At 34.9% G+C, this 15,296-nt stretch overlaps 1 protein-coding gene across 1 annotated transcript in view; it reads left to right on the top strand.

Moving 5' to 3' along the window:
* LOC123550422 (uncharacterized) overlaps positions 1 to 15,296 on the top strand; it is an 86,781-nt gene that overhangs the window by 37,517 nt on the left and 33,968 nt on the right. Inside the window, exons 21-30 of the mRNA XM_053546886.1 lie at positions 3,564 to 3,728; positions 4,210 to 4,409; positions 5,528 to 5,612; positions 7,154 to 7,288; positions 8,013 to 8,086; positions 9,023 to 9,133; positions 10,349 to 10,442; positions 11,910 to 12,046; positions 12,486 to 12,651; positions 14,458 to 14,547. Coding sequence (XP_053402861.1) covers positions 3,564 to 3,728; positions 4,210 to 4,409; positions 5,528 to 5,612; positions 7,154 to 7,288; positions 8,013 to 8,086; positions 9,023 to 9,133; positions 10,349 to 10,442; positions 11,910 to 12,046; positions 12,486 to 12,651; positions 14,458 to 14,547 — 1,257 coding nt within the window. The remainder of the gene's footprint in view (positions 1 to 3,563; positions 3,729 to 4,209; positions 4,410 to 5,527; positions 5,613 to 7,153; positions 7,289 to 8,012; positions 8,087 to 9,022; positions 9,134 to 10,348; positions 10,443 to 11,909; positions 12,047 to 12,485; positions 12,652 to 14,457; positions 14,548 to 15,296) is intronic.

Genomic DNA, 15,296 nt, shown 5'->3' with positions numbered 1-15,296 from the left:
GGTAATGGCTTAAATCTTTCTTGTTATTGTCTTTTGGTTTCCAGTCATAACCTCGCCCACATTACTCCTTCCCCCTCCCAAAAGGTATGGTTTTTAGTTTCTTGTACTTGATATATTTTTTTTTAGTATCCCATCATTTCCCCAACCAGATTACTCCCCCATCCCCTACAGATATTTTTGTTTGTGTCTGTTACTTGTGTTTCTTGGTATAGTCAAAGAGCTATAAAAATAAATAGATTGGCAATTTGAAAGGCATATAGAACAAATCTCGCCAACATCACGTGGGAACTGAATGTGATCTCGTTTTACCAGTGTATGAAACAGACAGCAGAAGGATAAAAAACTGTGTCCTGAAAAACTTTCTATCAGATTGTTTGTTTATAATGATAATGGTGTCTTTTTAATGTTATTAGTATTTTCTACACGGGGAAGGAATGAATTTATGATTGGAAGTCTGAGAAATCAACAGTTGTCATTCGAAAATTGGACCCGATTCGGTTTATTACGTGCCGGCCGTATCGCCAGTGTAATACTTTAATAAGCGTCTGTTGATTTGATCATGAGTGATCAAGTCAGCAAATGCTTCAATAAGATAACGCGCTGACACGAGCTTACGCGAGATTATCCCCTGTTGCCATTCTGTGTATTTTATACTTCTTTGGTATAGTTTCATGTTGCATGTAATATCCCTTCACCCCTTAGGAAGTCTTGAATGTATTTTAAGTTGTTGACATTCAATTTGACATTCTATGAAATCATTAATATTTAGGGGGAGCTCATTTTCATAGTTGAGGCAAACCGTCAAATTACATCCAAAATTTAATGAACGATAAAATTCACATTTATGTACCATAATCATCAGATGTTGAAATCTACAAATTCATATCCTTTTTGGGGAGTAATGTGATTGAGGAAATGGTGGGATGCTTAGAAAAATATCAAGTACAAGAAACTAAAAAAAAAATGTACTGTAAGTGTAGAAATATTCGCGGGCTTCAAATTTTCGCGATATTCGCGGTGATCGGCAGTCCGCAAATTTATGATTACCGCAATTATTTCTACACAAATTTTTACTGTAAAGTAATATTTTCACGCAAATGTGAACCATCTCATTTAAGTCTGTAAAGTATGCATGAGCCTGTCATTATACATTTGTACCTTCATGTACCTTTATGTATATGATAAATTTAATAAACAACTTGTTAGTTATTTTAATTCATTAAATTATTGAAAAAGTAATTGTTGTTTCCTGTTCTGTTTAAACAAACATTTGCAAACAAAACACTTGCAAACACACACAATAAAGAGTGTCAGAAGTGTCAAACACGGCATTCAAAACAAGCATAATAACATAATATAATCTCCCTATCCTCTTTGTTTTTTTTTTGTTTTTTTTTTTTGCTTTGCTTTTTTGCGGACTAAGCAGGTGGTTCGGCGTTTTATTGGAGCTATCAACAAGCATTGCAGATATTCTGGCACATCTATTTCAACAATCAATTAATGTAGGCAAAATACCGGATGACTGGAAAATGGCAAATATATGCCCATTATATAAAAAGAAGGATAAATCTTTACCCAGTAACTATCGCCCTGTATCATTGACTTGTATCTGTTGTAAAGTGCTAGAGCACATTATTTGTTCAAATTTGATGAATCATTTTGAAGCCCATAATATACTTAATAGTAGGCAACATGCATTTAGGAAACATCACAGTTGCGAAACTCAACTAGCAACAGTGATTAACGACTGGGCATATTCAGTAGACAGAAACAAACAAGTGGATATTTTTATTCTGGATTTTGAAAAAGCGTTCGATACCGTGCCTCACGAACTTCTAAAATCTAAAATGCATAAATACGGTGTAAGACCCAATATTTTAAATTGGCTTGACTCATTTTTGGTAAATCGCAGTCAGTGTGTAATTGTTAACGGTGAATCATCAAACGTATCATCAGTTCTATCTGGAGTACCACAGGGAACAGTGTTAGGACCCATTTTATTCTTAATACATATTAATGACATTTCTGATAATATTGCATCAAATATCAGGTTATTCGCAGATGATTGTGTGTGTTATCGGGAAATACTAACTGACAACGACTGCTTTGAATTACAAAAAGACATTGATAAATTAGGAGAGTGGGCAACAACATGGGGGATGAGATTTCAACCAGTGAAATGTAATATGATGACCTTATCTAGAAAAAAATCAATCATAAAATATCAATACACCCTTAAAAATACTCCCCTGGAATTTCTGAAGTCAATCAAATATTTGGGGGTTAATATAACATGTGATCTTACTTGGAATAAACATATTGAAGAAACGTGTAATAAAGCCTACAGAACATTGGGATTATTAAGACGGAATCTACAGGCTTGTCCTCAGGATATCAAACTTCAAGCGTATAAAGGTTTAATAAGACCAGTTTTAGAATATGCAAGTACAATTTGGGACCCACATCAACAATACTTACAAGAAAAAATCGAAGCGGTACAAAAACGATCAGCTAGATTCATCACGTCAAACTACAACTTCGACCCAGGAAGCATGACCGGAATTTTAAATGACTTAAAGCTAAAACCTCTAAAGGAAAGAAGAAAACAGAGTCGTCTAATTTTATTCTGTAAAGGTTTAAATAACACCGTGTCAGTACCAGTGGACCATCTAGTTAAACCTATACGTGTCACTAAAAACAAACACGAGGAACATTTTAACCTTATATATGCCAGGACAGACGTTTATAAGTATAGCTTCATACCTAATACACTACGCGATTGGAATTCTCTACCACGCGAACTCATTCAGAGCTACAGAACCTCAGAAAAACCAGTGGATTTATTTATTAGTTGTATTAAAAAGTTGGACTAATTATAAGTTCCCAACACTTGGCGCAGGCGCGGTGAGAAAATGTCGATGAGATGTATCACCGTAAAATATCAAGCAACCACTTTCGGAACGTTTTTAACAATGATTGAAAATGATTAAAAAAGCTTGGGAAAAAGTATTAAGAGTAAGTTTAGGCAACTGACAACAAATCACAAACAAATTAGTGACGTAGTTTAGCTCATATTCAATATTACAAGCTATACTTATTATGTACCGTTATGTACCCATGACTGATCCATGACACTTCCCGATTCTTCTGTGTTTTATACGAGTTAAATCTCTTGTAGCAGCCTCACTTGAGTGGATATTTTGCCGTGCGCGAATTCATGATTTTAGGCCTATGTGTCCGTGAATTCAAAAATTGCGTGAATATTTCTACGATGCCGAAATTGAGCCGTTCTGCGAAAATTTGTCTCAGCGGTTTCATATACACTTACAGTATATAAAGCTGCATAATTTCATCAAGTGAACCAGTCTTCAAGACTTTTAGAATATACCTTCTACTGTCAAATTTTATGCCCACACAGTAAGTTGGTATAAAACCTGTGTATTCAAAGTTTAATGCTTAAAATTTAACAAAATTTTGCATGTTTTCTTGGGTGAAGAAGTCAAATTTAAAATACAGTTTCACATTTGCATAAAATTTGACATTTAATATGTACTGTCTTTCAGGTTATAGATTCTCTGCTCAACACTGTTAGTGAGACATTACAGCTGTGTTATACACAACAGAACCCAGACTTCACTTGGTTGTCTAAATTGATGCAGTCATTACTCCAGTACTCTGTAGTGATTGAAACACTATACAACAGGATTTTTATATTGACAGTCAAACAGGTAAGAATTATGACATTTAAATTTTTGAATAACTAGATAATTTGCTAGAATGTTTCGAGATTTCTGGCCAATATGTTGTAAATATTTATGAATAAGAATATGCTCTTTATACTTCAGAAACCATTTAACATTATGTACATTACTTCTCACTTCATAATGATTATAAAGTTTGACCATTATCAGGCACAGATTTCCTCTGATTCAAATTGCTAAAGACTGTCGTGAAGCACAGAGTACTTTGATTCAAGTTCACTATAATAGACAGTTTTGAAGCTGAGATTTTTCTTCTGAAATCAGAATTAAACCAAGAATTTTACTGTTGGCTTTAGAATTTATTGATAATGGCGAAAATAAAGACTTTCTTACTTTATTCAAAATTCAGAAGTTTATAGTTCAGTTCTGAATCATAACAGTATAATTTGTTAAATTATTAAGTAACATGGATAGATGGATTTTTGAATAAGCACATTATATTTTTCAGGGTATTGATCTGGAAAACCACCATATTGATTGTATTGCGGCTATTCTAGTTGAGATTCAGTTTCTATGTGGACAGTTGCCATGTGTACAATTGAAGAATAGATGTCAAGGTCATGATGGTGATGTAGACAAGACATTTACAGAGTGTATTCTAGACATGCTTTCTGCGAGGACATACAGTCTGATGTATCTAAGTCTGAGGTATGGATAAGTAAACCGCTGTTTTGATTCTGCTTAATAGGATCTTGAAATAAGGTACTTGTTAATAGGGAATCGATGCTATCGATCCCTGTACGGTAACATGCGATTTACCGAATGAGATATATACTATTGAATTAAAAAATATGTACTTCCGGCACGTGCAGAGTGTCTGACTTCGGATTTTTTGGAAGAATACACTTTTTCCTTGTGCCTAATAAGCATCCACATAACTTGTCTAAACCGCAACATCTTGCACATCAGTACAAATATGGATATATCGTATATATACACGTAGTGTGCACTTGTAAATAAAAATACCTAGTAAACACAGTTCATATAAATAAATATACCTCTCCGGAGGGTGCGCCTATAAAAGAGGCAAAACTTACATGTAATACAATATGGGCAGTGTTGTTTTTATTCCAAAATCTACCTTTAAATTGATAGGAAATCGATCCCATGTGTGGTGATGAAAATCGGGATCGAGCTCTTAACGGTAACATGCGATATACCGAATGAAATATTTACTATCAAATTAAAAAATGTGTCCTTCTGTGCTGTCATTATACAGTTCTTTTCAAATGTTACCGGATGAGATGAAGTTAGATTGATTCCCGATTGAGGCAGTGCCTTATTTCATATTATTTAACTGTTAGAGCTTTATTGGCGTAAAAGTAGTAATTTGGTCAAAAGTTGTTTCTGTATTATAGTCGAAAAAATTTCCTAATAAGTAATTCCTAAGCTCCGTTTTTAGCACCTTTGCATGTAAATAAGGGGCAAAGAGGTCATTATTTCACTCATGAGATGTATTTGACTTAAAGCGAGACACTTTTCATTCTTATATTCATATGTTCTTGAGTTTACTCTCAAACGAAAGTAGGATGTTTATTCTATGGACTGTTTTCTGAAATCAGGATAATGAAAGCTACATTTGAATTGCGTTCCACTGCATGATATTCAACACCATTTTTTTCTTTTTTGCAATGTTTTGAAGCAAATATATTGCTGACTTGCAGAAAATAGGTCTCTAACTGAGGGGAAAAGTAGAAAGTATACAGTTATGGGCCTTATTTTGAATTTTGCCTGGAAATGTGTGGAACTGTTATTTTACCTTTCAGACTGACAACCTCCTATATAAAGTACATGTTCAGTATACATGAAGACATTGACGAGGGCCTTGTAATTCCTGTACTAATTAAAAAGGTACTGTATTGTTTTGTCTAGTAGGGCATGCAAAAGTCATACATCAGTGATCATCTACAGGGTAGCCTCAAGAGTGATCACCCCTGGGAAGACATGAGGTGGTTTGCTGTTGTGAGGTTGTTGTTCTGTAGAGACCATTTTATTAAGAATTTATTCAGATAGGAAAGAAAATATCTGCTTTTGTAGAAGTGGCCACTCTTCAGATGTGTCGTTAACCAAGGTTACATTGTATTGTTTGTCTCTAGAATTTTCATGTGTGGTTTGTTATGACAATATTCAAATTGTTAGTTGAGCTTTCATCAGTTCTATTTTCTTAGATTATGTGATTTGGAAGTATGTCAGGCTGATGACTATTAAAACTAATGTTGTTTTTTTCATCCATCATGCAATATTTCATTCATATTTAGTTTTGTGATGAAATATATTAAGTTATGTGAAAAGTAATCTTAGGTGAGTGAGATATTCCCAGAATTGTGGAAATCATTTTCTGGGGTGTATAGGTATCCCAAGTATGTGAAAACCATTTCTGGGCATGTAAAACATGATCTTAGGCATTTAAACTATTCTCAGGCATGTAGAAGTATTCTCAGGCAAGCATGTAGAAGTATTCTCAGGCAAGCATGTAGAAGTATTCTCAGGCATGTAGAAGTATTCTCAGGCAAGCATGTAGAAGTATTCTCAGGCATGTAGAAGTATTCTCAGAAGTATTCTCAGGCATGTAGAAGTATTCTCAGGCAGGCATGTAGAAGTATTCTCAGGCAGGCATGTAGAAGTATTCTCAGGCAAGCATGTAGAAGTATTCTCAGGCAGGCATGTAGAAGTATTCTCAGGCAGGCATGTAGATGTATTCTCAGGCAGGCATGTAGAAGTATTCTCAGGCAAGCATGTAGAAGTATTCTCAGGCAAGCATGTAGAAGTATTCTCAGGCAAGCATGTAGAAGTATTCTCAGGCAAGCATGTAGAAGTATTCTCAGGCAGGCATGTAGAAGTATTCTCAGGCAGGCATGTAGAAGTATTCTCAGGCAGGCATGTAGAAGTATTCTCAGGCAGGCATGTAGAAGTATTCTCAGGCAAGCATGTAGAAGTATTCTCAGGCAAGCATGTAGAAGTATTCTCAGGCAAGCATGTAGAAGTATTCTCAGGCAAGCATGTAGAAGTATTCTCAGGCATGTAGAAGTATTCTCAGAAGTATTCTCAGGCATGTAGAAGTATTCTCAGGCAGGCATGTAGAAGTAATCTCAGGCATGTGAAAAATGTTCCCAGATATATGAAAAGTATTTTTAGGCATGTAAAATATTCTCGGTTATGTAAACATATTCTCAGCCATATGGCTTTCAGACATGTACAATACATGTTCTGGCATGTTAAGTATTCTTGGTGATGTAGACACATTTCTTAATCAGAATTCCCAGGTATGTAAAATATTCTAACTTGTACTAATCACAGGCATGTGACAGCTTTTCTCAGGCGTTTAAAAATATTCTCAACACTTCTTTTCTGAATCAAGACAGCCACAATGTACTCTTAACATTATATTTCAGTTCATATATTTGTCAACAAGACAGAATGTTCAGCTCCGTAACTATGGTAACAGGAGTAATGTGACAGGAGGAGAAGATATGATCTCTGCTGTGTATGTGTCAGAACATTTCCAGCAGTTTTCCAGTGCATTTCCTGTAAGCATTTTACTTGTTACAATTGTGAAACATCTTCATATCTTTTGCAGGTTTTATTTAATACAAAAAAAATTCAGAAGCAAAAAATACGATGTTTATGTAAACATATTTCTTAGATTATGTGTATGTCAGGCTGATGACTATTAAAACTAATGTTGTTGTAAGGCCTGCCTTCCATTGTTAAATGTAGACAAGTTGGACAGACCTGGGATTTTATTTAGGTCTGGTCCTGTTATCAAGCTTTTGACCGGTATAAGTTCTCTATAGAAGTCAATTGCAAAAGGAGATTTCCAACATCAGAATGTAGGTTTTGGGGCTTTTGATATATGACTGAATCCCAGGCCTTTTGGAATTTTATGTCTTGAAAAAAGTACAAAGAAATAAATGGATAAAAGATTGACTATTGGATACTGTGAAATCTTTAGTATTTAGTAAAAGACTAATTTCCATGGATTTTGTAGTTGTGTCAATCCACATGATTTAATCCCAGTGAATAAACAAAAATCCAAATTTTTATGGACATGAAGTAACCATTTTGGCTAAAATCAATCACAAGATTTTATAATTTTACTGTATAAGCATTTCAGTTACTATTAAAAATCCAGAAAACTTACCATATGACTTGAACTTTGTCAGTCTTTCTTTAAATCTAACAGAAACCTACAAACCTGTTAGATATACTTGATCATGTGATGAGTAATATACTGTTTTTATCCTATCACAGTTAACAGTGTCTGAATGGGTAGACTATGAGATATCTGTCTGTGCTGAAGATGATAGTTTGACAGATTTTCAGAGGTAAGAACTGTTTAATCTGTTCAATCTTGTACTGATAATAGGAGGATTTAGTACATTTTGAGCATTTTTTTCAAATCCTGACAGATACTACAATTCATTTCTATTTGGTACTAAAATATAGTCTTTAATATCTCTAACAGGGTTGCCACTTACCTTGAAAAGTCAGGGAAAAATTTTATTTTTTCAAGGACAGTGAATTGTCGGAAATCTTGATAATGGTCAGTGAAAAATGAAATTTTAGAAAAGTGAGGGAAAAGTCAGGGGAAAAATGAAATTCTGGGTCTATGTTTAAAATGTTCAGTGGCTATGGCAGTCTTCAAGCAATATTTATAAGTTTTTCCAAACACATTTTGGTGTAATTGTGAGGGGTGTGTTTATAGCCAAGTCAAAATGTTTACACATATATTTTTGGTATTTGTTAATGAAAGTTTATTATATCTGTAACAAAATAAATATAAAAGGGTAAATTGAACGGCTGTAGGGTAGGAGGAGACCGAAAAAATATGGTGGTATTGATCAGTGAAAAGTATGGTTTGGTCAGGGAAAAGTCAGGGAATTTCATTTTCTCTGCAAAGTGGCAACCCTGTCAAAGTTTTAAGTAACATAGATTGGACTTGCAGTCAATAAAACAAGTTCTTTCAAGTTGATTTTTGTCTTAGTGTAACTTAAGTGGGCTGTGTTTTGCCGCAGAATTACTTTATTTTTGTCATTCTGAAGTTCTCGTAAAATTTCCTATATTTCATTCTGTATTTTCTCGGGGAGCTTGTTGACAGCCTGCAATGTTCTGCGTGTTGGTGTTTTAAACAAGTTACATAATTATACAGAAATTCTACTTTTAGATGTGTTTCAGTTGTTGTATGTACTGGTGATGTAGTTTCCCAGCTGTTGTATGTACTGGTGATGTAGTTTCCCAGTTGAAGATGTTTTACATTTTAGGTTTGAGTACTTCACATGGATTGTTTACACTTATTTCCTGGGTAAAGGTCAAGAGGATTTATACAGTATAGCATCTAGTATTGTACAGGGAATTTTGAAAGCTGACATAAGGTAAGGCTAAAGCTTCACTAAATGGTAAATGCTTGAGAATAGCTTAACAGGGAGTTTTGAACTCTGATATAAGGTAATGGAACACTTTTACTGAATAGTAAAAAATTAAGAATAGTATGTAACAGTATTTAACAGGAAATTTTGAAAGCTGACATGTGGTAATGGTTAACCTTCACTCAGTGGTAAACACTTGAGAATAGTATATAACAGTATTAAAGAGAGATTTTGAAAGCTGACATGAAGTACTGCGAAACCTTTAATGAATGTTAAACACTTAAGCATAGCATGTAACAGAATTTGAGATGGCTGTTTAAGTATAACATGAAGTTACAGTAAATTTTCAATGAATAGTAAATACTTGAGAATAGTATGTAACAGTATTTAACAGGGAATTTTGAAGTCTGAATTAATAAATAAATATGAGGTAACTGAAAACTTGCACTGAATAGTAAATACTTCAGTACATTTAAATCCCATGTTCACAGTGCTGTATGACCAGTTAATATTCAACACGTGCACTGGGTGAATGTCAGATGTCTAAAAATAAAACTGAAAATTGATTTATGATTTCATTTCATAAAATATTTATTAATGATTGACCAGTCATTAGTTAAAACTTTTGGTCTCAGTCTTTTGAACCTGAGGCATTAGTTTTGACTATGGGTCAGCAATCCAGTCAGTAAGTGTATGATAATATACTACTAACTAGAAATTCTCAAGGTAGACCTGCTTGTTTAGATTAGCATTCACTGAATTATATTTGAGAATAGTATTATACAGAGAATTCTTCAGGATTTGATAAAGCAAAACTTGATCAAGGGGTATTTTATACTTCATACTGTAAATATACCACCCTGTACTAAAGAATGTCAAGACAGATGTGAGGTTAGCTTTAAACTACTGTAGAAGGTTAATGTTTTAGGTATACTATTTAAAAATACATTTCTTACTTGAACATCATTGTGGGGGTTTGAAACCATCGTAAAATATTGATACAAAGTGGTTTTGCTGTGTGCCTGTCTGCTAAATAGCATGTGATTTGTATTTATGTTTTTCGGTATTTGTCAGGTCATTGTACATGGAGTTAGTGTTATTTATGTAAAGTTATGTACTCAAAGTGAAGTATTAAAAGTATATTTCCAGAAAAGTATTGAAAGTAAGCTGGGGAGTACTTTATAGTATGAGCAATTGATGATATTTCTACAATACTTTCAGACTAACCAAACTAAATGAGGGGTGTCCCAGCTGCTGTGAAGTAAGGAAAACATCTTACTCCAACAGCCGATCTGTCCTTGTCAGTCTTCTACAGGTATGTCACATTCCTCGTCTTTTAACCAGACTTTGTATTGTAAAATTGTGTACTTCAGATTGCTGTGAAATCATTATTATTTGTGGGGGACTTAATTGCATGAAATGTCTTCCACAGTATATATTCCCCACAAATTTAAATCAATCCTATTCTTTTTAATATATTTAATGAAGAATCTGTGAATGTACATCCCACGTTCGCAGATTCTTTATTTTATATATTAAAAAGAATAGGAGTTACTAATTTAAATTTGGTGAAAACCATGAAATTAAGTCCTTTCTTTTATGTTTTAAATTTCTGTTACTAGAACTTTATGTAACCATGGATGATTAAGAGGAGGGATTTAGCATGATGGGGTTTACAGTAGGGTTTACCTTGACAAATTTCAATTTTTGTAAGCCTGGAGGACTTCTTCTGGGTCACAAATGACCTTGTTTATCTTAGTGTCATTTTTTAAGAATGTTTCTGTTATGTAACAGACCAGCTACCCAGTATTTTCAGATTGTTTACCAAATTGAATACTAACCTGTACTCAGCGACTGACAAGTTTCCCACATAAGTTGTAGGTATAAAGAGATGGTATTGTTTGCATAGAGGATATTACATATTAAAAATATCTTTTCATATTGAGTTTATTAAACTAGTTAAATAAAAGAATTAAATGTGAGGCTCTGTCGAGCATTTTATATATTTTTTTTAAACTAGATTCATAAATTCAATGTGGAAAGACACAAGTGTTATATTCTTTTTATCACATGTAAGCTGTTCCTGCTGAAACATCAAAATTTCTTCCTTCTTTACCTATTACAGACCAAGTCAATTTGACCAACGTCTCCTATACTTAAAACGTCAGCGTCAAAGCTTTATTACGCTAGTGTTATACCAAAGTTATGTAATGGCTTTATTTTACTCCCGTGAGGTCAAGCATGTGATAATGCGAAACTAGTTGTTGGGAGAAGATTCCTCTCATCTAGAGATAGAAATCTTGACCTCTAGATTGGGAGTCTGGAGCTTTAACTACTGAATAATGTCACTGTGTGCATGTTATCTGTCACTGGGACAGTTAGACACATGCTTGAGTGGTAGCAAAGGGAACTTTCCAAGGTTTTCACTTCTGCTGTCAAAACTCATCTTATACACATGTATTTAAGATGACTTTTTTTTTAATAACATCATAAATGACATCAAAGGATGAAGAATGCATAGATTCATATGCTGCTTTAAGTAAATATATATAGCTTAAAAGAAACTTATTTTCTTTTTATTTCATCTCTTCTTTTAGAATTTGATATGCAGTAAAGAGAATCTGTGTCATGTTACAGTTGCAGACCTGTTTTTGCTGTAATTCAGTAGAATCTAGTGGTCGCATACCTTAATAAATTACCTACAAACTCTATGTTACCATTCACATCTACAAGCATTGAAAAAGTCTATTAGACTATATTGGTCTTGTATTTGGCTTTGTAGGAATTGACGGCAAGGTTTACACAACATTCCCAGGAAATGTGTGATACATTACCATGGTTACCTCAACAACTGATGAACCTTTTGTCTGCAACTAGTGATGAAATACAGCAACATTGTCTTATCAAGCAATTCTTCAGGTGAATTTCTTGATCAATAAATCATTAGGAATTTTACTTTCCAATCTGGTGCATCTTACTTGTTGTTTTTCCCCTCCCCCTACCCCCTCCACAAACAAGTTGGAGCAAGATATATTTACGCAGTCAGTCTGTCCATTTGCCCCTTCATCTCATTTACTTTAAAACCACTAAGGGAAATCTTTTAGTAAAATTTTTGAAATGTCCCAATGTTTCATCCTGTAAAGTACTGCTTGCTTTTAAAATTCAGCATTCTTACTTCATTTAAAAGTGTTTGCTCAAGAAACAAGAAATTCTATTTGTAAAATGGATGTGGTAAGTTAAACATGATGTGGTATTTCCCAGGCATTTTCAACAACAAAACAGTTTTGGCATTGGTGTCTTAGCTTTCTGCAGTGCTTCCTGTTTTATACCACATGTATGTTGATGTGTTCTGTTGCAGGTTGTGCTTGTGTTTACCGGCTTATTTGATGTTCAGTAACACACCATACACAGTGAACTCACAAAACTCACTTAAACATTTATCAAAGTTCATACAAGAAATCATTGTGCCACATATGTGTGAGGGACTATTTTTACCAGCTAGTATTTCTACCTGTCTGTGTCAGGTAAGCTAGAAACTTGTTTTTACTACAAGAGATTTTATTTTGTATTTCTGTGTAGGTAAAAATACTATTTTAAGCTGAATTTGCTTACATCCTAGTACAGTTTTTATGCCCCCGCCATAAAATTTTCTCTACATATATACTGATAATGTGGTCTTCGTGTCCGGTCCATAACTTTGACATGCATAGTCCGATTTCAAAATAATTTGACACAAATAATAAGCATGGATAGACAATGTGTCATGTGCAACAACAAGGTCCCTAGATCTAAGGTCAAGGTCACACTTAGAGGCCAAAGGTCACATACAGGAATGACTTTGTCTTGAGCATTTCTTCTTCATGCATAGACGGGTTGTTATGTAAGTTGGCTCAGTTGTATACCCTCATGAGACAGAATGTCATGCGCAAGAACCAGGTCCCTAGTTTAGAATTACTACCCTTTGTTGTTACTATAAATGGCTTATATTTTAACTTTTTTATACGCCCGTGGAGGGATTTTGATACAACTTTGCACAAATGTTCATCAGCACGAGGCGGAGTGTCATGCGCAAGAACCAGGTCCCTAGGTCTAAGGTCAAGGTCACACTTAGAGGTCAAAGGATACAAGAATGAAAACTTTGTCTGGAGCATTTCTTCTTCATGCATGGAGGGATTTTGATATAACTTGGCACAAGTGTTCACCACCACGAGATGGAGTGTCTTTCGCAAGAACCAGGTCCTGAGGTCTAAGGTCAAGGTCACACTTAGAGGCCAAAGGTCAGATACAAGAATGACTTTGTCCGAAGCATTTCTTCATCATGCATGGAGGGATTTGATGTAACTTGGCACAATTGTACACCATCATGAGACGAAGTGTCATGCGTAGGTCCCTTCTTTAGAACTACTTCCCTTTGTTGTTACTATAAATAGCTTGTATTGTAACTTTTTCATTACTAGTCGTAGGGCAAAATCGAGACCACTTTTCTGTAGTACAACATGCATGTTACATCCAATTCTGAGGTGTATTTTGACCTATCTCAACCTGGTAAGGATTTTGGTTGGACTTACAATTTGGGGGGTGGGGATTTTTTTTTTTTTTTTTTTTTTTAAAGATTAACTGACCTTAGTTGTTACTATAAATAACTTATATTGTAACTTTTTTATAATTGACCGTAGGGAAAAACTAAGACCAATTTTCTGTGGTACAACATAGATGCTACTTTCAAATTTTAGGTGTATTTTAAGGTATCTCTACCTGGTAAGGAGTTTTTATGTGGATTTAGAAAAACAAAAGAATTACAATAATTACTACCACAAAATTAAAATTCCATTTGCAAATACAGGTGCTAGTGTAAAAAAATTTGCTGTGACGGGCGTATATTGTGACATTCTGGCACTCTTGTTTTTGTTTATGTTAAGATTAACTTCACTTAGTTGTTACTATAAATAACTTATGCCAGTGACCTTTCTCATGTTGCGAGGGCAGCTGTGTCTGTGACACATTTCTAGTTTTTTAATAAAATGGATTTCAGATAAAATATTTGATAAAATGGGATGACTCATACTAAAAATGTAAAAAAACGTTCAGTTACATATCTTTCACTTCCATCTTGGCAACATTTTCCAATAGTCAAACATGCTGTCCTTCCGACAGCTCCTGTCATATTCTTGTTGGATTGTTAAGATATAAAAAAAAATATGATTTTGCACAGGAAGTTTCCCACAACATTGCATTTCGGACCAAATTATTTTTTTGGTATATTTTTTGAACTTCCTAGAAAAGATAGAGTATACATCCCTATCACATGCATGTATTTCCCATTGTTTCAGGGTTTATGTCAAGCCAGTGTAGTAGTTAAAAGTGAGGAGTTACTGAAAGAGTTGTGTCACCTGTGTCCCGTTTTCATGATGTCACTGATGGTAACTACATTGTTGTTCTCTGTTAACTTGATATGTGAGTCTCAACATTACAATAACTGTTCCAATGCATCTCTTTTTATGAAACTATAATCATTGAATACACTTCAGTCCATTCTTCAGTCATAACATTCGATTAGCTATGGTGCTTGTTTACACTGTCAAAGGAAGTACATTCATTTTATTACATGTTGCTCATTCAGTGGCATGGAAATGCCTCTAACCACAGTGGGATTTAGGCTTCCTTGTTATGGCATGATTGGAAGCCATCAAGCTGTCTTGTGGAAGGTCAGCGGATCTACTCTAGTGCTAACCCATGCCTGGAATGGCTTGTGGAAGGTCAGTGGTTCTACCCTAGTGCTAACCCTTGCCTGGACTGGCTTGTGGTTCTACCCTAGTGCTAACCCTTGCCTGGACTGGCTTGTGGAAGGTCAGTGGATCTACCCTAGTGCCAACCCATGCCTGGACTGGCTTGTGGAAGGTCAGTGGTTCTACCCTAGTGCCAACCCATGCCTGGACTGGCTTGTGGAAGGTCAGTGGATCTACCCTAGTGCCAGTACATGCCTGGACTGGCTTGTGGAAGGTCAGTGGATCAACCCTAGTGCTAACCCATGCCTGGACTGGCTTGTGGAAGGTCAGTGGTTCTACCCTAGTGCTAACCCATGCCTGGACTGGCTTGTGGAAGATCAGTGGTTCTACCCTAGTGCTAACCCATGCCTGGACTGGCTTGTGGAAGGTCATTGGATCTACTC

The sequence above is a fragment of the Mercenaria mercenaria genome, chromosome 6, assembly GCF_021730395.1.
Source record: "Mercenaria mercenaria strain notata chromosome 6, MADL_Memer_1, whole genome shotgun sequence".
Classification (NCBI taxonomy): domain Eukaryota; kingdom Metazoa; phylum Mollusca; class Bivalvia; order Venerida; family Veneridae; genus Mercenaria; species Mercenaria mercenaria.
The sequence above is the reverse complement of the archived record's forward strand: the minus strand, read 5'-3'. Positions and strand labels throughout refer to the sequence as shown.